General features: G+C 33.8%; 1 protein-coding gene across 1 annotated transcript; it reads right to left on the bottom strand.

Moving 5' to 3' along the window:
- Positions 1–925: 925 nt before the first annotated feature.
- LOC122602788 (probable cyclic nucleotide-gated ion channel 20, chloroplastic) lies at positions 926–10,411 on the bottom strand. Its single transcript, XM_043775385.1, has 13 exons — positions 10,294–10,411; positions 8,814–9,109; positions 8,467–8,661; positions 8,189–8,287; positions 7,006–7,143; positions 6,419–6,643; positions 6,021–6,278; positions 4,673–4,818; positions 4,509–4,586; positions 4,003–4,132; positions 2,456–2,702; positions 1,744–1,906; positions 926–1,241 (listed from the first exon to the last, which is right to left on the bottom strand). The coding sequence occupies exons 2-13, from the start codon at positions 9,084–9,086 to the stop codon at positions 1,112–1,114; spliced, it is 2,082 nt and encodes a 693-aa protein (XP_043631320.1). The 5' UTR covers positions 9,087–9,109; positions 10,294–10,411; the 3' UTR covers positions 926–1,111.
- Positions 10,412–24,224: the final 13,813 nt, after the last annotated feature.

The following is a 24,224-nucleotide window of genomic DNA, read 5'->3' as shown; positions in this document are numbered from 1 at the left end:
CAAGTTTTTTCGGCATGGATTCTGGCAATAGAAGTCAAGAAAAACATAGAAATAGCCTTAAAATCAAAAACCTCCTAAAAAAAATTAGGTTTCCGGTGTAATCAAAGAGTTTTGGCACAAGAAAAAAAAAAAAAAACTGTCACAAGGCACGCTCCCAACGTTCACAAGGATCGGCCAAAAGTGGCCGATATATATGAGCGTATAGCCGATTAAACTTGCCAAAACTAGCCGATGTGTGCTATAGGCTTGTCAAATAACCGATACTAACCGATACTTTTTGCTGATAGAACTAGCCGACTACACATTGACACCTTACTTTTTATATGAAAGTCTTATGGAATCTCATGACTTTGTATCTTAGATCCTCTACTCATAACACAAGCTTATTAGTTGATTAGTTTGCCGAGTCCAACATAATAAACTGATATGTAATATCCGGCTCAGCTCGTTTGAAGATTTGTTTAGTGATTCATGTTGAGCATGTTATTCAGGCTTCACAAATCACACGAGCCCAATGAGCTTAGTTAAGGTGAGTTTTATGAGCTTTTAAACTATAAGATTAGTTTTATTCATGATCCTAAATAGAATTATTCAAGCTCGAGTTCAATTAATTAGACGAGCTTATGGATTTCTAGGCCTTCAAATATCAATAAGCTGTTGGTCACTAACTCATTGATTTACAATGCACCTTGAGTTTAGGATAAGGGTGAGATCGATCTGAGCTTTTATACAGCTATTCGAGTTCGAGTTTGCTCGAGTCTAGTCCGAGCATAGTAGTTTTGTAATCGAGTCGAACTCGAACACAAAACTTACTACTCGATTAGTTTCACAAATCGAACATAATGAAATAATATTCTGCTCGGCTCATCAAACATAACCCAAGTCGACTAACTTATGAGGACAGATTGAAAATCACGCACCCAAATTCATATCAATTGATAAAACTTTATATCTCGTTAATATTTTTAGACTTAATATTTATAAACACAATGAGGATTCGTGGGAATAAACCTTAAAGGCATTTATGAACGCTTTGTGTAATGGTGTTACATACAACTCATAATACAAGTTCATAAGCTATGAACACTAACAAGACCTTGAACAATAGCCGCTACTTGAACTTTGAGGGAAGGAGAGTACCACGCTTTGAGGTGTTTGTACCGCATAGCTTCTTCTTTATGTATCTCCACTTCACCTGGATAGTGGTTGCTGCTTTACCTTGCTCATATGGAGATTCATTCCTAAACATAGTAAGCATCTTGAGTATAACTGTTGTATAAACCGAGAATGTGAAATTATCCCTTTTTTACAGTACAAACTGCAGCAGTCCTTTTCTTAAGATACTAAGTATAGACTGCAATGCTTCCCTTTTGTAACCACTGATGCTATTGGAAGGTATCGTTGATATTTGACAAGGAAAAATATAACGTGACAGGGTTTGTGGGATGATGGCATGTTTCCTAGCAGTCTAAGTAGATCAGTTCTGCTTGAGCAAAAATTTTATTCTAAAAAATTTAACACGTGTCACAAATAATTAACTTTCAGTTACAAACAAGTTTCGTATCTTTCTGAAAACTTTTGTACTTTTTCAGCAAATAGCCAAATACTCATAACTTTTATGTTTATATCTCTAGTATCCATAGACAGATATACAACAAAATCCCGCCAGTCCATGGAGAAGTTCACCAACCAGTTCATAAAAGTATGCATGAATACAGTATAACAGATGCAATGATGAATCACCTTATGGCAAGCTGAACGCGATGACTCCTTAAGAATCCTGCAAAAAGGGTGGTGACTTCTTCTAGATCCGCAGCCTTTAGAATAAATGCCTCTACATTTGTTAAGCATTTCACCGTCCTCTTGCTGAGCAGTCTATATCCTAGTTTTCTCTGGTTTCTTGTATCTGCATGTAACAATGATAAATCTTTTGTTGAACCAACACAAAATTATGCATCACCTAAAGAAGTGGCAAAATGGACAAGTCGGGTGAGTTGGGCGATGAGGCTAAACGGATATATAAGTATATAACTAGATGCCTCAATGGGCCAGGTCAATTTAACCAGAATTAGAACGTAATTAAAAATAAATTTTGGTGCCCTTTGAACCCGTCCCATTACCTCTTTCCTTTAACTTAATCTCTTTCATTTAAATGCTTGACCTACTAGAGAAGAAACATAACACGAATAGACCCATTCATAATAAATGAGCCAAACTTGGCAAATCTAATCTCACATATGCAAATTACAAACTTTAAGAACCATTGTCTATCACAAGCCACACTCAAAGTCACATATATTGTTAATGAATTCAACATGCAAACAGCCAAGGCAACGAGTAGTAGAGTTAAATGCTGGATTATAAGGTCTTAAAATATCTCATTATTTAATCATGTCGGAAGAGTTGGCATAAAAGAAACATTAAATATATACCAGAAAGTATGATAATATTATACCTCCATTATCAGAGGATTGTTCAAGGCACCACATGAGAAGTTCTTCACCACATGAGTCTCCCTCTGACAGTGGAACTTTTTTCCCATCTTCTCCTACGCTCTCCATCTTTCCCCTTACAATAAATACCATTTTCGTGATAATCCCTCCTTCATATAAAGGTGTACCTCCTTGAACATATGTTTTTTGCCTCAGCCTTTCACATATTGCATCTAAGATTGGTTCATCCATTGCCGCAAATATCCGGACCTATAGAATGAAATAATGATTTATATAACTTTAACTATCTCTGAATGAAAAAATGTTTTAGCAAAAGGAAAAAAAATCAAATTGATCTACTGTTGATAAAATAACATAAATGTCGATGTCAATATGCTTTCACACTTTTCTTCGATACACACTAGAAGCAAAAAATCTAGAAATCAGATTTACATACCTTCGCGGTCGTCTAAATTACATCATGGTTGTTCTACTTAAAACATTTATTTTCCAAAATGTCTACTTGAATCATTTAAATTGGAGAAAAGATAGATAAATGCTGAATCTATTTGTTCGGGTATACAAGTGGAAAATGTGTTAACCATTGGGTAATAGCCTGAAAGTCCCTTTGCCACCGGATCAAACGAGATTAAGTAACTAATGTATAAGCGCGGAGATTCTTATACAAAAGCAATCAACAACACGAACACGAATATGAATAAACTGGAACTGTATATTACTTCGGTAAATGCAATTACAAGTACATACCAAGTTCCAAAATACGAATTACAATTACTGAACAGAACAACTGAAAGATTAACCTTAAACATAAGGTTTAATTTCTATTTATACTAAACTAATGGACTAATCGGACCTCAAACTTCATGGACCAAGCCCAACTCGACCTTGACCAGGTCGAGCAAGTCAACGTGTTGACCAATTCGAGCTTGACTAGGTCGAGCTTGACCAAGTCAACATGTTGACCAATTCAAGGTTTGACTTTATTATACGAAATACAATAACATTTGACTTTATTACTTAAACTAAAGATTCAAAACGACATTTCACGGATGCTGTTGTCACTAGGAAATGCACCCAGTGGCCACCAGCCGCCACTTTCCAGGACAGGTCCTGGGTTCAAGTTTTGCCAAAGGCAAACTTGAGATAATCAGAGGATTATTAAGTGGTTGAGATTCACCAGGACACTAGCCTGGCTGGGGGATTAGCGGGTAGCAAATGGTACATGGGATCAGGGGGTTTCCATCCAATTACCCTTTTTTATTAAGTGGAAAATGTGAAAGCATGGTTGATGTTTATGCGTATTTTTCAAAAGTAGGGATCCCTTGTTAGCTTAATACACCAAAACCATTATGGGTCAAAATTTCCAAAAAGTGTTTCCAAATGCTTAAAAGGGGTAAATCTTTTATTTTTATGTTGAACAAAATAATATTTTTATTTTTATTATAATCCATTAATTAATGATAGGATCAAAATGAGATGGACAAAAGGAGTTTTGACGTGCCGGATCCCTAGTCTAAGTTACTTGATAGACAATAGAACTGAAGCTTACTTTCTTAATAAACTCAAATAGGTGATGGCGTATATCTCTTTGCAGGTCTTCAGGCAAATTTTCCATTAGATTTTCTTCATTAACCCCTTGGGTAGAAGCCCAATTATATTCCTCTGACTGTCGAACTTTTCTGCACATTGCAATCTTGATATGGTCACACTTCAAGCCAACAACAAATCAAATAATTTATCTGTAAGCACAAGGGTCATATAATTCAAATGAGTAAAAAAAATCCCCCCCAAATTGTATTTTGAAGCAAACAATCTTCTGTATCGTTTTTATATAAAGAAACAAAGATTTAGATCAATAGTGTGATTATATTGTCCTTGTAATCATACTTAGAACAACTGCTGTTATAAAATATTTCAACGAAGCATTTGCTGGTCAGCCAAACCCGGCCCATACTAGATAACTGGTGTGTACAGTTCCCAACCAGACATTTTACCACCTTTACAGGCAATGACTGGTTTCTCTTCAAAATAAAAACAGAGGTAGGAGAGATATACATCCGTAGGTGCATTGGCAAGTGTCTGCGGTTCATCCATTGCTCAAGATCACGTCGTCTAAGTGACATTTCTAGTTCCCTAAAATAACATTAAATGTTAACAGTGGTAAATTTCTTAGGTCATGCATTTAAAAAGTAGAATAGTAATCGTATACAAAGGTCTACCTGCGTCCAAGAGCTTGAAGAAAGCTCTGCATTTTCACAAAAAGAACAGCAAAAAGTAAAAGTCCAAGCCCAACAATTATAATGGTAAAGATAACTTCCCCTTCAAAATAACTTGGAACTAGATTGCCAGCCATTGTGCTGATTTGCTTCTCACAATCATCAGTAAACGGAAAATATTAGAAGGAACTTACTAATGTAATAGAGAAACCATGCCAGAATTTCTTCAAGAAAGAAAAATGATATAAAAAAAAAGGTTTTCTCATGTTTAATTAATAAATTCCAACCATTTTTTGGCTCATTGTAGCAGTCAAACCCGGCTATCCCCATGGCAGATTCCAGCCATTCCCCAAACACCCCCAGACCTCCTGTGAGGAAGCAGGATTCCTTGTCACTACACCAACGTGGTGATGGTTTCACCCTCCTAGAGCATCGATAGGAAAATTTTGGTATAGAGAAATGATACATTATGATCAATTGTTAACTTTTTTAACCCCACCCGTAAACAGACTTCTGGCTTTGCTGCTGTATTTGTTTGTTGGACCATCATGTTACATAGTCATCTTATTTATCGACTTGGGTTCGCTAGAAATTTTGGTCCCTTCCTCAAGTTGGATCATTTCGTTATTGTACGAATATGATTTTTCAATTTAAATATTGCTCATAACAGAGAGCTATAGTAGATTTTTGAGGTACCAGATATTCGTTGAGAATATTAATTCCCATAACTCACAGTTTCTAGACTTAATATAGTAGTAAACTCTATTCATGGTTTTGACTAAGCATAATCATGATGGTGGTACAATAGTACACAAGTATTAGAAACTATACAAATTATATTTCTAAAGTACTAGGTTTAATACCAAGATGTAGTACATGAGCATGATGTTTATTAACACAAGGTAATGTAATAAAATAGTAAAATAATAATTAGTAAAAAACATGCTAAAGAATTAAGGTTGCAAAATGGGCAGGGTGACATGGGCCACCCACAACCACTTTTTGAATCCTTTAATTTATTTAAAAAATAAATAATGTGTTAACTATGAACATATAAATCCAACTAATAAGACAAACCTAAAATTGTTACGGAGTAATAAAGAGTATTGGAGGTTTAATGCACCCGATTACACTTCAGAAGACTTTTGACCCATTAAAACTGTTCATGTTAATTAACCTGATGGACCCTTTTGACCTTCATCCTTACAGAAAAACCTTTGAACTTAATCTGTTTGATCCATTGAGAAAGATACATAATACAAATCGACCATTATTGGTAAATAGGTTGAAAGAAAAACCTTTAGTAAGAACATACCAACAAAAAAGGGCAGAGAAAGATGGAGGTTAGTACCTGAAATCCCCAGAAAAAAGAGTATATATATCTTCTGATTATACTACTTTCGGCTGTGAGATTGACAGCTTTAACATAAATTCCATAGGGGAAACTGTCCTCCTCAAAACAAGCAGTGGAATTTACATTTTGCTTCCAGTCATTCCATGTTGTATCTGATTCAGAGCTCCTAAAACTTTCATACCCAGAATCTATAAGCTTCTTGCAATTTAGAAATCCAGAATGATGACAAGCATATCGAAGGCACTGATTTACTCTCTAGAAAGAATTAATGGAAAGAAAAACAAATAGATTACAAACTTTAAGAACACTATAGACTGAAACATTCCATATGAATTCTGAAAGCAATGTCTAAGCTTGTTTTACATTGAACATGAACAATTCATGATTCTAAATACCTGTAACCCAAAGAGATACCAGCACGACCCAACAACATGACCAACCAAGCCAATTGTCAGAAGATTGATGAGAAAGCTGGACCATGCTGACTCATATATGACATTAGTTGGATACTGGGCAACAAGGAGAGGCAAAAACCGGAATAACCTGGGAATGTACTGAACTAGAATAGCTGTCGGCATAGAAGACCCAATGGAATGTGGTAGGAATGTTAATACTATGATCTGCAATACTAAGTAATCAAGTTACGAGAAGTGCACAAATGATAAGTATAAGTTGGAAATTTGAATCCATTTATGGGTATATGCCTATGGTTTATATCAGGTTAGTTTGTTGTATAACGAGTCAAATCGGTAGACTTATAACCAGCAAACTGGAAGATGGCCACATAGGTTGACAACCACCTAGGTGTAATAGTATAATTTCTCCAATGACAAACTGCACAAAATCTTCTAAATTGTGTTACATATCATTGATGTAATAGTATAATTTCTCCAATTATACATTTGGCTCATTATCCAACCCACCTCACCCGCCCATTTCTGCCATTATAAGAAAATTTATTATAATTGAAATAGAATATTACCTGCGGAAGGGGTAAAACAATGAATAAGTCGGTAAAAAATTTTCCAGAAAGGTAATGTAACGCAATTTTCTTAGGATGATCTACCAAATCTCCAGCACCTACAACTCCTGATTCAGGAGAAACAAATGCTAGCCTGAACTACAAGACAAAGATAACATGGGACAAATACTATCATATACATGATATAGAATAGAGATTAGTATATTACAATACTGCTAACAAAACTGGCAATCTATTTTGTTTCCGCTAAACTTGTGCGATCTTACAAAAATGTTCTTTACTTATTAATATAAAGATTGTGTACTTTTCATAGTCTTAATTTATACATATGATATTTTCTTGCAATTGTATATGGTTATCCAGATAACCTCTACACAAGTACCCATGTTTGGCTCTTGTAGGGGTATCCTGACCGGATCAGAACACCCCTATTTCGATCCAAGGGAACTGACGGTTACCTAATGATGCACAGTTGTAAAGCAAAGACAAACGTAAGGGTGGATCTATGCATTAACCGGTACACGGACAGCTATGAGTTAAAGTGAACACCTACATATATCAGGCCAAGTCCATCTGTCAGTGCCCAGTTGTATAGAAGGCTGAATGGGTACTTAACGTATTATCCATTAATTGGCCTACAAATACTAACTCTTGCATTACTATTCACTTAGTTTGATGGGGATCTTGAAGAGGGAGAACACTATTGTAGAAGAGAATGGTAAAGATTAAAGAACTCCCAAATAATAATCAAAATATGATTAAAAAAAATCGTTGGCATCTTTAAATTGAATAAATAACTTATGAAGGGTTGACATTAATAGGGTTACGTTGCCACAAACTAAAGAATGAAATCAAATCCCAATTTGAAACTAATTGGGTTTAATTCAATTACTATTACTAATTACTAGTTACTGTTACTAATATAAAATAAAAGAGAAGCTCCGAAGTTGGAAGATATTCGTGCATGCATACGTGGATTTAAGGCTTGGCATCCGGGTTGTCAAGTGGGTGAATGTGAGGCAGGCCCATGGTATCAGTTTCAACTCTCAAGGTCTGGATTCGCATCATAGTTATAATTACTCCTCTTGTCAAATTGAATCAATTACTGATGAAGTATGTTGATTGACTGTATATCTTTAGGGATGAGGGTAACATATACAATAGGTGCAGTAAAAAGTAATACCTGAAGAAGCATGTGCAAAAAATAAATAAAGTCTGTCATGCTCCTGAGAACCACAATGACTTTTGTCATAGGCCAATTAATTACAATACACTTATGCTCCTGCTTTCAAAATAAAAATAAAGTAATTAAAAATAGATTCAAATATCTATACTACAGAGATAGATAATACAGATAGGGACAAATTTTAGTGTGCGTTTTAGTTGGACAGAATGGAATTACAGGTGAACTGGGTTACTTTTTCCCAAAAATGATAGTTCAATATTGGAATGGGGTTCTACCTTATTCGTTGATATCGTGTAAAAGAACATGGGGTCCATGATAATGGCGAATATGCAAGAGATGACAATGAATTTGTTCCACTGCTGAACAGCTTTGCTGTGTGGATTCATTACCCCACATGTAGATTGTTTCATTAAGGATAGCTTTTCTTGAGCCCGTTGGCCCCATCTCTTTGCACCTCCATACACAAGCTGCTAGAGAATAGGAAAACAAAACAAGTGTTAAATGCCACAGTGTACTACGAAATCTTGCTTTACAACAACTGGCCCCTTTGATGCAAAAGATCAATTTAATAACTTAATCATCTGGGAAGAAATGGAGTTTGTTTGAAAGGAAAGATAAATATCCAGGGAAGTTTGTTTGCTACATTGTCATTAACCACCCGTTGATGGTTAAGAGTCTGTTCTTGTTCCGCTTGCTCTTGTTGAGCTTTTTTATCACTACGTAAGGGACCTGATAAGCCAACATGATTTGTTTCACCAGAAACCGACTCAAGCTTGGTCATTGGGATGGATATTGTAACACTTCTGTTCATGTGCGAAACTTTTCGATCGTGTCTGACAGAATGCCAATTTCTTCTTGACAACATTGGTACATCATCCTTTCCACTATCATCCATCTATCAAGTATCAAGTGGAACGGCTATACGAGAGACATGTGAAAAAGTCCAATAGTTGAAAAAATTAAAACAAACAAATAAAATCATATTTAACTTCAAGTCATTAAACTTTTCCATAACAACTTAATCCAACTTCAATCATCAAGCTATTTCAACCAATTCATATATTAAAAGTCGATATTAAGATGAGACTATCTAAAAATCATGAATTGTTGGGTGCACATAATCATACAATGGAATATGTAAGCAATAAATGTCAATATACTTAAAGATTATGGCTATTACCAATTAGTTTTAGAGTAAAACCTCAATATGGGCTTAGATGTTGGGGCATTACCACTCATATCAAAAAAAATAATAATAGTAACACCCAATGTCGTCTTCCACGGGGTTTGGGTCCCAATACCATGTATGAAGGAGTCTTCCATGGGGTTTGGGTCCCAATACCATGTATGAAGGAAGGTAAGATGTAGACAACCTTACCCTACTTAAAGCAGAGAGACTGCGTCCAGGCTCTACCTAAGGTTAAAAAGGACCTCCAACCTTGCTGGATATGAGGATCGAACTCTTAAAGGCAAGGGCTCCAACCACTTATCCAACCCAGTTAGCTCATTCAAGTGTTATCAAAACTAGACTAATATCCCGATAGTGGGTGGTCGCAGGAATGGGGGGCTTAGGCATAGGACGTAGTGGACGACCGGCCGAGGTTCGATCTTTTAGAGGGCCCAATTTTTTATTTTTTTCAAGTATATATATAAAAAATATATGTTGTCAACTAAGCCCGTTACAAATTTTAACAATTATCCAAAAATTAAACAATAGTATTTAAAAAAAAAAAGCTCACGTACCAATTTGCTATAACATTTACCATCACTTCTATATCTTAGTTTATATAATTATAATTGTCGCACTTATCATTCGGGCCTTTTCTTTTTCTAGGCCTAGGTCCATAAATCCTCAGCGAAGGCACTGGTCGCACGTGGCACGACCCCAGGTTTGTCCTAACGAACAAGTAGTGAGCTTACCCATAACACATCATTCATCTAGAGCTGGATCAGGTCAACCGATAGCTCGATATTAAAAATGCATATCCAGACACTCCCCAAAAATTAGAATTTTACTTACATGAGATATTTATTATTCAAGTATAGTACTAGTAACATAAACACAAAAAGAGCATGAATGGAAATTAAAAGTTAAAACATACCCTTTTTTAAAAAGAAGTTAAATTCAAAGAAACAATGGAGAAGTAACAAGCAGCTGGTACATAAGTTTCTGTATGTAAATCGTATATATAAAATACGAAAATTATTATATGCACTGCAACAGTACAACACGCTCTTTTCGACCGCTCGGTGATATGAATGACGTGCCCTCTCCATGGTAAACTTTTTTTCTTTTGATGACGCGGTGAAGAAGATGTGACAGGGGAATAAAGAAAGAAAGAATGATCCCGACAAAGACCGACCAATATACTTCAAAGAAATTAACTTTAACTTTAGGTAATTAATCTCAACTAAATAAATAGCCTAATATGACATGTGGAAAAAGAGTAGCAAGATTAATAAAGCGGATATCATATATCACATTCTTAAACATTTAGGAGGATTTTTAGACTACTTTTTAAAAAGATTTATCATTTTCCTTAACTTTATTAATAAAGTTGTAATTTTTACCTTTATGTTAAAATCAAAATTCTAATATTAAAAGGTAATTTTAAACTTTTCTAGAGAAAAAAAATTTTAATTTTTAAATTTTAACTTTTGACTTTAATTTAAGGGTTAAATCCATAAAAAGGTAACCTATTTACACGAATTTCCTATTAAAGGTAACCTATTTTATTTTCGTCTATTTAAAGGATCATATTTTCAAAAAATTCTTAATAAAGGGTATCTCGTTAGTTTTTGACAGACGAAACTCGTCAAGTGTCACATCATCGATGCCACATTATCAGTCAAAGTCAAGTGCCACGTCAGCAAAACCGATAATGTGGCATCGATGATGTGACACTTAACGAGTTTCATCTCTCAAAAACTAACGAGATACCCTTTATTATGAATTTTTTGAAAATAGGATCCTTTAAATAGACGAAAACAAAATAGGTTACCTTTAATAGAAAATTCATTTAAATAAGTTACCTTTTTATGGATTTTTCCCTTAATTTAAAGTTAAAATGCAATTTAAAACAACTTTAAGGATCATCATTTCTCAAATAGCATTAATAGAGATTTGTTTTTAAAGTGAAAAGGTTAGTTTTCAAATGAAGGGGTTTGAGTATGGTAATCTCATGTTTGAATTTTGGAGGATAGAAGGGTTTACTCTTATTAATCGTCTTGTTATCAGACGAATTAGTAGGAAGTTTCCTTATCAGGTATTTGAAATACACATTTCTGCTTCGAAAGAGCTCTCTAGCGCGGACTAGGTTAAGACAACATATGTTAGACCTACCATTGTCAAATCGCGACACAAAATTTCCATCGAAATTCACAAATAAAAAATAAAATTAACACAGATTTGTTTGAGCTACAAAGGCTTTTTTAAATCATCATTTAATAATCTTCTTTATCTTTATGTTTTAGAATGTAGTCCTAGTATTTGTATAAAATTACAAATTAAACATATTTATGTATGGGACACGGTGTTAAATCTTAAACATATATACCCAATATAAATAATGATTTTTTTGGTAAACGTAGTTAAGAACAATATAAAAAAAGTTACAAGTGTTTGATTATAATACGCTAAAGTTACAATTGTAAATTGATAATGGTATATGAAAATGAAACATATTATTGTTGTATATTAGGCATTTTTGATTTTATATGATGTTTTTCATATTTTTTTATTATTATTGATAATACATGAATCAATTGTAAAAGGGTTAATTACTGAAATAGTACCTAATGTTTGCGTCATATTACTGGTTTCATACCTTTCCTTTCGAAAATCCGCTGATCATACCCAACATATGCAAATTTCCACTAAGACCATACTGAAGGCTAACGACGTCATGTGTCCGTTAAAAACTCCCCCACGTGACTTGCACGTGAGGGGTAAAAATGTAATTTCACGTTTTTTAATTACTTAAATAGTACCTAACGTTTGCACGATATTTCTGATTTCATACCTAATGTTTTTTTTAATTACTTAAATGGTACCTAATGTTTAGTTATTAAGTTTTTTTATTTTTTATTTTTCTTCTTTTGAAAGGTGAATTCTGTTTTAAGTCAATGTCTTAAAAACTGGTATTTTAATCATACTGCTGTGGAAAATTTTTTGGTATTATTAGTATTACTGAAAATACTGGCTGATACGACTATTTTTAATTTGTTTTATTATTCTTTTATGAAAATTTTTCAAAACTTGTTACAATTTAACGAAAATAGTCAAAATACACTTATAATCCAGTAAAAAATAATACTAAATAAGTTTTTCATAACCAAATATAAGTTTAAAGCTCACAAATAACCAAAAATAGCATTAAAGTATCATAAAAATATTTTTATAAAAAATTCAAATTTTCTTTTTCGAAAATATTGGGAAAACTGCAACGGTAATACCACAAATGTCCAGGAATACCAGAAATATCGGTCGGTACTTACCGGTATTTAAAACATTGCTTTGAGCTTCGTGTCACAGTAAATATTGACCGGTATTTTTGGTATTACTTGAATATTCTGGTATTACCATTGCGGTATTTCCAGTATTTTCAAAAAAGAAATTTGAATTTTTTAAAAAATTTTTTTTTATGATACTTTATTGCTATTTTTGGTTATTTGTGAGCTTTAAACTTATATTTTGTTATGAAAAATCTATTTTGTATTATTTTTTACGGATTATAAGTGCATTTTGACTATTTTCATTAAATATAAACAAGTTTTGGAAAATTTTCATAAAAGAAAAATAAAACAAATTAAAAATAGTCGTACCGGCCAGTATTTTCAGTAATACCGATAAGACAAAAAAATTTCTACACCAGTATGACTAAAATACCAGTTTTTAAGACATTGGTTTAAAACGGAATTCACCCTTCAAAAGAAAAAAATAATTAATAACTAAACATTAGGTACCATTTAAGTAATTAAGAAAAACATTAGGTATGAAATCAGCAATATCGTGCAAACGTTAGGTACCATTTAAGTAATTAATAAACGCCATATTACATCTTTACCCCTCACGTGCAAGTCACGTGAGAGGGTTTTTAACGGCCATGTGATGGCGTTAGCCACCAGTATGGTTCGAGTGAAAATTTGCATACGTTGGGTATGATCAGCGTAATTTCGAAAGGAAAGGTATGAAACCAATAATATGACGCAAACGTTAGGTACCATTTCAGTAATTAACTCATTGTAAAATGAAACAAATATAATGACATATATGTATATGTCATTTTCATGCCAAAAACTGCCAAAGGATCAAGTTTGACGAAAAACTGGAGTAGCACTGCCTAAGCATGAACACCATACATGGATAGTTCGTTCACAATGTCCATGGTCCGTTGTTTTCACGAATGCATGTTTGTTCAAGCATGTTCAACATTTTCAAGATCTGAAACCGGATGGATATATATCTATTATAACTTTTTGAAAATATTGTATGTTGTTGTAAATAATTATATTGTGGATGTTTTATTAAGAGATTTATTTTTGTCTCTATTTTTTTGGAGCTTACTTTAAGCTTATGTGTATATATATCTCATAGTGGTTAATGAAAAAATAATTCATTCTCTCCCTATCTTCTTCTTTATAACACATTATCAGCACGCTCTAAAATCCTAAAAGTTATATCGGCCGAACAATTCTTTGAACTACTCGATAACAATTAAAACATTCACATTGAAACATTTAGCCGACATTCACATGAGTACGGCGGAAACAACACTTGGAGTTTTGGCGTTTGTTCTTTTATAGGTATTTTCAATCCGTTGAATTTTTGAAGGTATGTTCAATTTTAATTTATGACCGATCACTTTATTATCCATATTTTGTTATACTCATAATCAATATTTGTCAATAAGTATTTATTTTAATCATCTTTTGGAATTTATGATACTATATTCATAATTTTTTTTAAAATATTTGTTATAGTCATCAAATGAAACAAATTTTTTCTTTTGAATTATGATGGTCCGAATTTGCTACTAACGGTACTTAAACTTGGTTACAGCCTTGTTTATCTCGACAAGTAGTTTGATTTGAGTGACATTCATTCCTTAAAAAAAAATATATGTTTTGTGCATGCTTCTATTATTTGTGTTATACATACAGATCTTTGGATGATTTATCTGAATTAACCGCTAACGATAACCAAACTTGATTATGATCATCTTTAGTTCGACAACTAATTCGATTTGGATAACTACCGTTTGAATTACACCTTATATATCAGTCATTAATGTGTTTTAGATCTTTGGAATTATTCTCATGCTTGTGTTAATCTACCGATTTGAGTCTCTCGAAAAAAATACATTGATTTTAGAACCACTTTCTCATTGTTGAATATAAATAATTTAATATAAAGTCACTAGATTTGTAAAAAATACAATAAAATTGGAAGTATGAGGACATATACCTAGTATGATCGATAGCATGGATGCTAAAATCAATTTCGTTATAAGTAGTATGATTTTAAATCTTTATGCATTGATTTTAGCTAAGCTAATTCAAGCTATTATAACTTTATCTCTACTACCTTATAAAAGAAACCACCCCCTCATAAATATTTTCTGCCTTTAAATTTACTTTTATACCCTTGGACTTCCCTTTTTTGTTTTCCTCAATGTGTACGTAATATTTTACTAAAAGAGTACCCGCGCGTTGCAGCGGCGCCGATTTGTAGCGTACGTGATACCGTAACAGTAACACTTTAATAACATCCGAGTCATATAAATTCTTATATCAAATATCTTGAATAAAATGATTGATTTCAACTACTAACAAAATCCAAAAAATATAGGATACAAAAAGTAACCATAAAAATATGCAAATTGCCTTGCCATATAACAAAACTTATAACCTTTCCAGAAAATGATCCATATGAATGAGTAGCTTCTAACACTTTTCATATAACTTTTCAATGATTTTCAATAAAGATATGAAAGCTTGTTTCTTGTCAGAACATACAGATACATATTTTAGACCAAAACAAAAAACCTAAACATGAGCATATTAGAAACCAAAAATTTTGAAAGTTTACATTTATACATCTGTTCGTTAGATGCTTCCCTCCAATGTCACTTTCCTCGTATCAGCTACACCTTGTAAAATGAACACAAATCAAAACCATAAAACCAATAATAAATTAAAAAAGTAAACACTGTCCTAATAACCATGATGTAAAATAAATTCATTTCCTCTTTGACCTAAACCATCTTGAAGGGTTACGCAATGTGCATGACACCAATTTGGCCACCTCTGGTTGTGTTGACCTTGACTACATAAATTAGAAATTTACAAACCTCCTTAAGATCATTTCGCAATGCAAGGCCAAAATGAGTCTTCCCTTTGAGCAATTCTACTTTCTTTTGAGCAATTGTTGTTCTGCCTTCTTTCTTCCCCCAATTTTTGTCATCCCTGGTTTTACCTCAAGTATATTGTTGTATCTAAAGCTTCTCTGAAAATACCCTTATCAAAAATTTAAACCCACAAAACACAACCGACCCAAAAAACACACTCGGCCGATCTACATCAGATTCATCTCCCCCAAACCCTATCGCGACCCCTCTCTCTCTCTCTTGCCAGATTCATCTCCCCCAACAGCCGACGCCGGATTCATCATCATCATCAACTAAATCACACCGTTGCCGGATTATTTCCGCCGCAACCAACAGTTGATTTTGATTTTTTCTTACTCGACCTTCACCGGATTATTTCCGCCGCAGCCAAAGGTTGGTTTTGATTTTTTCTTACTCGACCATTGTCGGGTTCTTTTCGCCGGATTCACAAGGGTTTTTTATTTGATGGGTTGATTTTGTTTTTTCTTTTTGCAGATTTGTGATAGAGTTGAGTTTTTTTATTTAATGGGGTGGATTGTCAATTCATCGCCACCAACCACCGCCGCCGGATTCATCACCGTCAACAAATGGTATTAAAGCGTTCATTTGACATTAAAGCGTTTATATTTTATGTGGTGTTTGGGCTGAAATTATTAATGCTACTTTAGTTATGTTTATGATTATATATTACTATTATTTGTGAATGAAAGTATAACTTCCCGTAGTCCGTGTGAAGACATTGAGCAACTCTTCACTCTGCGTATTTTTGGATTGCTTAAGGTGGCAAAAGCTTGAAAAGCTAAATGAGCTCCATTTTAGTTTACTAACCGTACTTTTTTTAGTTGTCATATCATGTGTGAAATGTTGATTCTTTATACTCTTCGTTGCGGATACAAAAGGATCTCTGATACATGATGTACACAGTTAAGACAACAACCAGTTCTTTCTGTTACTGGAACTGAAGAATTAAAAAGTACTGCAACTAAAATGGACCTATTTAAATCACACGGGCTAGAACTTGCTCAATTCTAAAGTCTAAACTGGACCACTAAAAAACATGTTATGCTAAGGTAAGTTTTATTTTATAATCTTAAATTAAGATCTTCAAGTCATTAAATTGTTATTGTTATTCTTTATGTACTGTGAAGCGCATATATTCTGCTTTTATTTGGTATTCTATGTGCAGGCTATGCTTATCGACTTTGGTTTTGCAAAAGAAAGGAATGTTCATTGCTACTTGAGGAGTTGAGGTAGAAAGGTTATTTAATTAGTGGATTTTGGTTCGAGTCAAACAATTTGCTTGCTTTTTTTCTTTTTTTTTTTGTAATCCATTTGGGATTACGGAGAGAGTATATTTACCACCGTTTTTTTTTGTACTACAAAAATGCCTAGCTACTTGGTTTACCTAAAAGAAAAGGTTGCTCACCGCCCTTTTTTTGTACTAAATTATCCTTTGCTTTTTTTTTTTATTTTTTATTTTGTGACCTGTATTAGGGTTTGATAATAGTAAATTTTTTGCGTTATTTTTTTTACAGAAAAATCTAATAACTGAGGAAGGATGTGTGGCACAATAATAGATCGACGGAGCTTTTGCAGGTAAATTGTCATCAGTGTCTATTTTAGTTACATTATGTTTCTTATAACAAGTATTAAGCATGTATCGAAGACAATCTTCACAACTTAATGTTTTGTTATTGAATTAGAAAATACCAATCTGCAAGCAGAATTTTTCCCCATAAAGATTGAAACTTTGTTGGTTAGTAGAGCTTAGTCTCTACTTATGTTGTAATCTAAAACGGGTCTTATAAGTCACTCAATTTCTACTCAATCTGAAGGTATCATTGCATTGTAAGTTTGTAACTAATTTAACTATATAGTACAGCTAATAGGCAAGGCTCATAATATCATTTTATCTCAAGCGAAAGGTTTTGGTTTTTTCAAAAGGAAGTAGAATTGCTCAAAGGGAAGACTCATTTTGGCCTTGCATCACGAAATCATCTTAAGGAGGTTTGTAAATTTCTAATTTATGTAGTCAAGGTCAACACAACCAGAGGTGGCCAAATTGGTGTCATGCACATTGCGTAACCCTTCAAGATGGGTTTAGGTCAAAGAGGAAATGAATTTATTTTACATCATGGTTATTAGGACAGTGTTTACTTTTTTATTTATTTATTATTGGTTTTATGTTTTCGATTTGTGTTCATTTTACAAGGTGTAGCTGATATGAGGAAAGTGACATTGGAGGGAAGCATCTAACGAACTGATGTATAAATGTAAACTTTCAAAATTTTTGGTTTCTAATATGCTCATGTTTAGGCGTTTTGTTTTGGTCTAAAATGTGTATTTGTATGTTCTGACAAGAAACAAGCTTTCATATCTTTATTGAAAATCATTGAAAAGTTATATGAAAAGTGTTAGAAGCTACTCATTCATATGGATCATTTTCTGGAAAGGTTATAAGTTTTGTTATATGGCAAGGCAATTTGCATATTTTTATGGTTACTTTTTGTATCCTATATTTTTTAGATTTTGTTAGTAGTTGAAATCAATCATTTTATTCAAAATATTTGATATAAGAATTTATATGACTCGGATGTTATTAAAGTGTTACTGTTACGGTATCACGTACGCTACAAATCGGTGTCGCTGCAACGCGCGGGTACCCTTCTAGTAAGGTTATAATGTGAAGGCTTTATTTTCCCGATCGGCTTTATTTGATGATGCTTCAAAATTTGCTAGGAATATTATTAATTGAGATAAATTAAGCTTTGTTTTACTAATTTTACCGAGATCGCCATTAATTAATTTGCTCATAATTTATAAAATGGGTAAAGAAAAACATAAAGCTGGTGTTATATCGTTAATGTGCGATGATCGTTACTCGGTAATGATTGAGATTTATCAAGTATTTTGATAACAAAACCCACAATGCATAGGTTTAACAAGTCGATCAGTGTATATTTGATCAAGATGAGTATTTTTATCATGTTGCTTATGATTTTATAAGGGTTAGAATATGACATATATAAAACATATAATCACGAATATACGCAACGGAAGAATCGAAACATATATGCAATCAAATTAATTAACAAATAGTAGAATTGAGACGTGTATCTTATGCAAAGCTCCAATAATATAAGATAATATTATTATTATGATGAATTAGGGTTTAAGGAAAACCCCTCTACGATCGCACACTAAACACCCTTATATTATATGCTAGTACCCGAATCACGAGCCAAACAACCCTTTGTTTAATACTCTTTGATCGAAACCCTGGCTAAACCAAAACCCTATTGTTTTACTAGCTAAAGTCAAAAACCCAAAACCCTATTAAAGGGTTCGGCCGATCGAACCAAAGAGAGAGGGGAAGAGAGATTTTGCTTTGTAAATTGATGTGTAAAACCCTTAGATTAAGCCCTCTATTTATAGGATAAATCTTTAGGGTTTTTAGCTTGGTGACCAAGCAACTTCAAGGCTTTAGAAGCCTTAGAAGTTTCGACACCCCTATAGAATTAGAGCCCAACTTTAATTTCCATATTTCACAATTAACCTCCTTTTAATTAATTAAATATAATTAACCCCTTAATATATATTTAAATTAATATCACGTTATTATATTTTAATTAATATATTATACAATATACTAACTAATAATATAAGGTTACCGTGTCATTTCGTGTGACCCCGTAGGCTTAAATTATTTTTGAACATACGTTTAATAATTAACATAATTATACTCCAACAGCTCCCACTTGAGCATGTTATTTATAAAACTAATAATATTGGTTAGCGTCTAGCAACACGCCAATGCTCCTAGAAATATTTAAGAATAATTTCTTAAATTTGCCAATTTGAAATGATTTAATCTTTAATACCCCTTTGTTCAAATACCCTTGTTAATTATGAATATGGATCAATGTCATTTCATAAATTAACGATTATGTTTCTCATTTTTAAAATTAATCAAGATTACCAAATTAGTCAAGACATCCTCTTGAGTTCATTTGGGTATGGCCACACAAACATCTTAAATTAATTAATGAGGGCGCCAAATAGTATGATACTTTAGTTGCAAATTGAAGGAACAAATCCTGTATTGACTACAAGTGTCTGGCCATGTCGTTTCTTAACATTTCTGAAAAGTCCTTTATTAATACCTTGTTCAAGACAGTTATGAACTATATCTAAAAATGCAATCCACACAAGCATAACTCACTTGTATCTCAAGTCTAAGGATAAATAAAGTAACCATTTCACGAATCTCATTTGATGACGCCAATCCATAAAATGATAATTCGTTATGTGGGGTAAGTCCAATATTCCTTTTGAATATCATGTGAGTTTGGTACGAAATCCATCATCTTCAAAATATTCCCTTAAATATTTTCACTAATCTCTCACATTTGTCTTACTTTAATCATATTCCCATATAATTAATCGACAATAGATATTTTAGAATATTTTAAATATTCATGGATCTAAACATGCAAATATAGGACACAATTATTATAAAAATGAACCACTTATACCGCGTATAAAAATTCATTTATTGAAAATAACAATTGTTTAACATCCCATTATCTAAATACCGATAACAGATTTACATGACATAACTAGCAATATCTAAGTCCTATGCCCTCGGCATGCTTATTGAGCTTTCCTTTTGACGGGCCTTTATAAAATGATCTGCTAAGTTATAATATGTGTGAACTTTGAGTAACTTGATTTCACCGGATTTGATTTGCTCACGAACGTAGTGATATCTCCTTTGGTAATGTCTGGCGCCTTTTTGAACCCCAGGTTCATTGGCAATGATAATTGCTCCCAAATTATCACAAAATAAATCCATTGGAATGTTATTTGATGGCATTACATCAAGCCCATAAATAAACTTTCTAATCGACACAGCATCCATGGCCGCATCCGAAGCAGCTATATACTCAGACTTTGTAGCAAACATAGCAACTTTAGATTGTTTCTTGCTCTTCCAATCTACTACACCTCCATTTAAAACGAAGAGATATTCTGACTGAGATTTTGTATCATCTTTATCAGTCTGAAATCCAGCATCACAGTCTCCGGTGACTTTAAGCTCAGCATCAGGATTTCCTCCATATGTAACACCCCAAGCTAGACTCAGAATATTATCGAAAAGATATAGCGTAAGCATGGAATTATCGTAGAACATGAACTATATGAATAAAAAGGATTCGGTGAATCCAGCATCAACAAACAAGTACATAATGCATAATACAAAAATAAGGGGCAAATGAATCTTGGATCCATGTAAGTCCAACCCAAGTTCTAGCACATGCATCAATCAACCATCACATCTTGGATTCAATTGATACCTGAAAAGTGTACTAAACAAAGTCAACACTAGGTTGGTGAGTTTGTAGTAATGGTTCACAAGGAACCATTGACAATAGTCACAATGTAAAATCACAACAAGGATACATGGCATAAAATAGTCACGTGTAAAAGATGAGCACAAGTGGTGAAAATATCCAAGTCATGTATTGTGTGTATGCATATGCCGGGACGGATATCCAATGTAGAACAACCATGTCACAATGTCATATCAAAATAAGATCATATGTGTAGTTGCGTGTAAAGCGCGAAAATATGTATAGTTGCGTGTAATGCGCGACAATATGTATAAGTTGCGTGTAAAGCGTGAAAATATGTATAGTTGCGTGTAAAGCGCGACAATATGTATAAGTTGCGTGTAAAGCGCGAAAATATGTATAGTTGTGTGTAAAGCGCGACAATATGTATAAGTTGCGTGTAAAGCGCGTAAAGTCTCTCATCCCACAAATCATCCAAACCACAATGCACATACATTTCATACGACTTTACATTTAAGGAATCATTGATGCTTATATATAAGGTCACCCGCAGCCTTCCCACCACATCTCAAATTCATTAAATGTATCATCGTCTTCCATATATTCACAACTATCCTAACCACATCTCATAATCATAAACGAATGTATAATCAACCAACTGACATATGAGTATATGATGCATAGTAAATACGTGTAATGAATGGCCACAAGTAGTGCCAATATCGAATCATGCATAGTATGTATGTCCATGTCATAATGCATATCAAACGTATGTCAACCATGTCACTAAAGTACCAAATAGGGTGTGCTTGCGTGTAAACCGCTCCAATCGTGTATAACAATGCATATATGTTCATAACATTACAATTAAGCCAAACCAATCCAAACAATCAACAAATCCATCAAACCGACAAACCGACAATTCAAGCAATCAAACAAGTAGTAAGACAATCATAACTCAAGCCAATCAAGCAATCAATCAAACAATCAAGCATGTATGTATACACTTTTCAGCCCGAATCTCAATTGAGTAGGGAGCTACGGAACTCACCTTAGCCTTAGATGTCGTTAGAATGAGCTTAAACAGGTGAGTGAGGAGCACAACGATTACAAACCTATTACATCAACATCTTATCATCACATTATATCTTAAAGTATGTCTAGTACATTTGGCTAAAGATATAAAGGTTTTGGCTGAACAAGAGTTGAGGTTTGACACTAAATTTTGACGGAGGAATCCAAGCATTACACGCGCCTTGTTATGGATCATTAAGATGTAAGAATGAATTTGGGTTAAGCAACTAAGGATTAGACACTTTAGAACACAAATATATACATAATTAGCAAATATGTGGCACGTAGGAAATGCATGTGGCACGTATCTAGCTTTTCAGATTTTTGGGCAAATATGTGGCACATGCATACATGCATGTGGCGCATATTTGGCTCTGTTCGGGCTTTACACCAAAAACTGTGGCACATGCATTACTACATGTGGTACATATTTAGCATTTCAGATTTTTGATAAATATGTGGCACATGCATACATGCATGTGGCGCATATTTGACTTTGTTTGGGCTTTACACAAAAACTGTGGCACATGCATACATGCATGTGGCACACCTGGGCATGTTCTTGCTTAAAACGGGTTTTCACATCAAAATCGACCCGAACTCGTTTTTTTACCATTTTGGAACCATTTTGAAGCTACAAAACATGTTTCTAACATAATTTAGACAAAACCCATCATCAAAACTCTTTCCATTCCACAAATCCAAGACAATCCAACCTAAAACCCTAAATTGAACCCTAATTTGTTTTTATCCGATTTGTGACCCGAATTTGCTTGAAATTAACTAGAAACAAGTTAATAAACATAAAATGATAACTATGGGTTGAGTTAAACTTACCAAAATCTTCACCAAGTGCTCAAACCCGAATTTGACCCGAAATGGAAGATTTCTTAAGTTTGAAGAACCAAATTTTTGATATGTTGTTTAGAAGATGATAAGGATAATTAGCTTAAAACAACCATTCCATTTTTGATGCAAGAATCTAAGGAGAAGGATATGAGTGTTAGTGTGTGTGTTCTTGGGAGGGAGATAGAGAGAAATTGAAGAGTGGGTGAATGAATGGATGGGAGGAAGGATAGGGTGTAAGAGTTGGGTCATGGGTCTTGGGTCATAACCATGGGTTGACCCATCTACACTCCTAGTTCATAAAATCATCGCTAGTTATCGTGTCACATAATGAGTTGATAAATTGACCCGTCACGCATCTCATCAATCATAATGTCCCGAAAAGAAATGTTTTCATTAATAATATAAGTTATTGGTCAAGTTAAGCGGAAAGTCAAACGACAAAATTGACGGACGTTACATCATTCCCCCGTTAAAAGAATTTCGTCCCGAAATTCAACAAAACGCTAATCATTAAACAAATGTCGGTACTTAGATCTTGTAGGAATCTCTCGCCCCCAAATGAACTCGGCTCTACATCTAGCATCCCATTTAACTTAGGAAACCGTGTGTCGCTTATTCTTTAGTTTCCCAACTTTTCCATCTAGGGTTTTACCGGTTCTTCAACAAGTTTCAACTTTTGTCTACTTGGTCCCACGTGAAGAGTGGGGGGCACCAAACACTTGTGAAACTTACCAATATGCAATGCCATGAGCTTTTGAGTAACTCCAATGGTCTACGCTTCACCTCGTCATACCTCTTTGTCGTTCACGGGTTTGTTGCAATCCCTTGATTTGGGAATTCATCCTTGTCATTTTTCAGAAGTACAATTCTTCCTACCATAAGGTGTCCTAACGGGTGCCATTTTATCGCTAGTATGATATCTATTATTGTGCGGGAGTTAAATCAACGGCAAGTGATTTCCCAAACTACCACTAAAGTCATTAGTACACGTTCTCAACATGTTCATAGTGTTCTTTCGTCTTGTCCCTCCATTTGATGATGAAGTATCATACTCATATCGAGATGACTACTCATAGCTTATCGAAAGGCTCTTTAAAAATTTGAGTTATCCCGGCATCTCTATCGAAGATAATAGAAACTGGAACTCCATGCTTAGACACCACTTCTTTGAAGTATAACAACGCCATGGTGTCAAATTAATCAGTTTCACGGATGGCCAAAAGTTGATTCGAATCCGTTAGCCGATTCTCAATCACTCAACTCATATCACCATCCCTTCTTGTTTTCGGTAACTTCGTGTTGAAGTTCATTGCTATTCGTTCCCATTTCCATTCTTGCTCCACCTGATACACCATCAATCCGGGTAGC

This window comes from Erigeron canadensis, chromosome 6, assembly GCF_010389155.1.
Source record: "Erigeron canadensis isolate Cc75 chromosome 6, C_canadensis_v1, whole genome shotgun sequence".
Lineage (NCBI taxonomy): Eukaryota > Viridiplantae > Streptophyta > Magnoliopsida > Asterales > Asteraceae > Erigeron > Erigeron canadensis.
Note: the sequence above shows the minus strand (reverse complement) of the source record. Positions and strands in the feature narration are given on the sequence as shown.

Coding starts and splice junctions, on each gene's coding strand:
- LOC122602788 (XM_043775385.1), bottom strand. CDS start 9,086: ATGGATGATAGTGGAAAGGATGATGTACCAATGTTGTCAAGAAGAAAT. Junction 7,144..8,188: donor TTTTGCACATGCTTCTTCAG/GTATTACTTTTT, acceptor TTTGTCTTGTAG/TTCAGGCTAGCATTTGTTTC. Junction 6,644..7,005: donor TTGTTTTACCCCTTCCGCAG/GTAATATTCTAT, acceptor TTAGTATTGCAG/ATCATAGTATTAACATTCCT.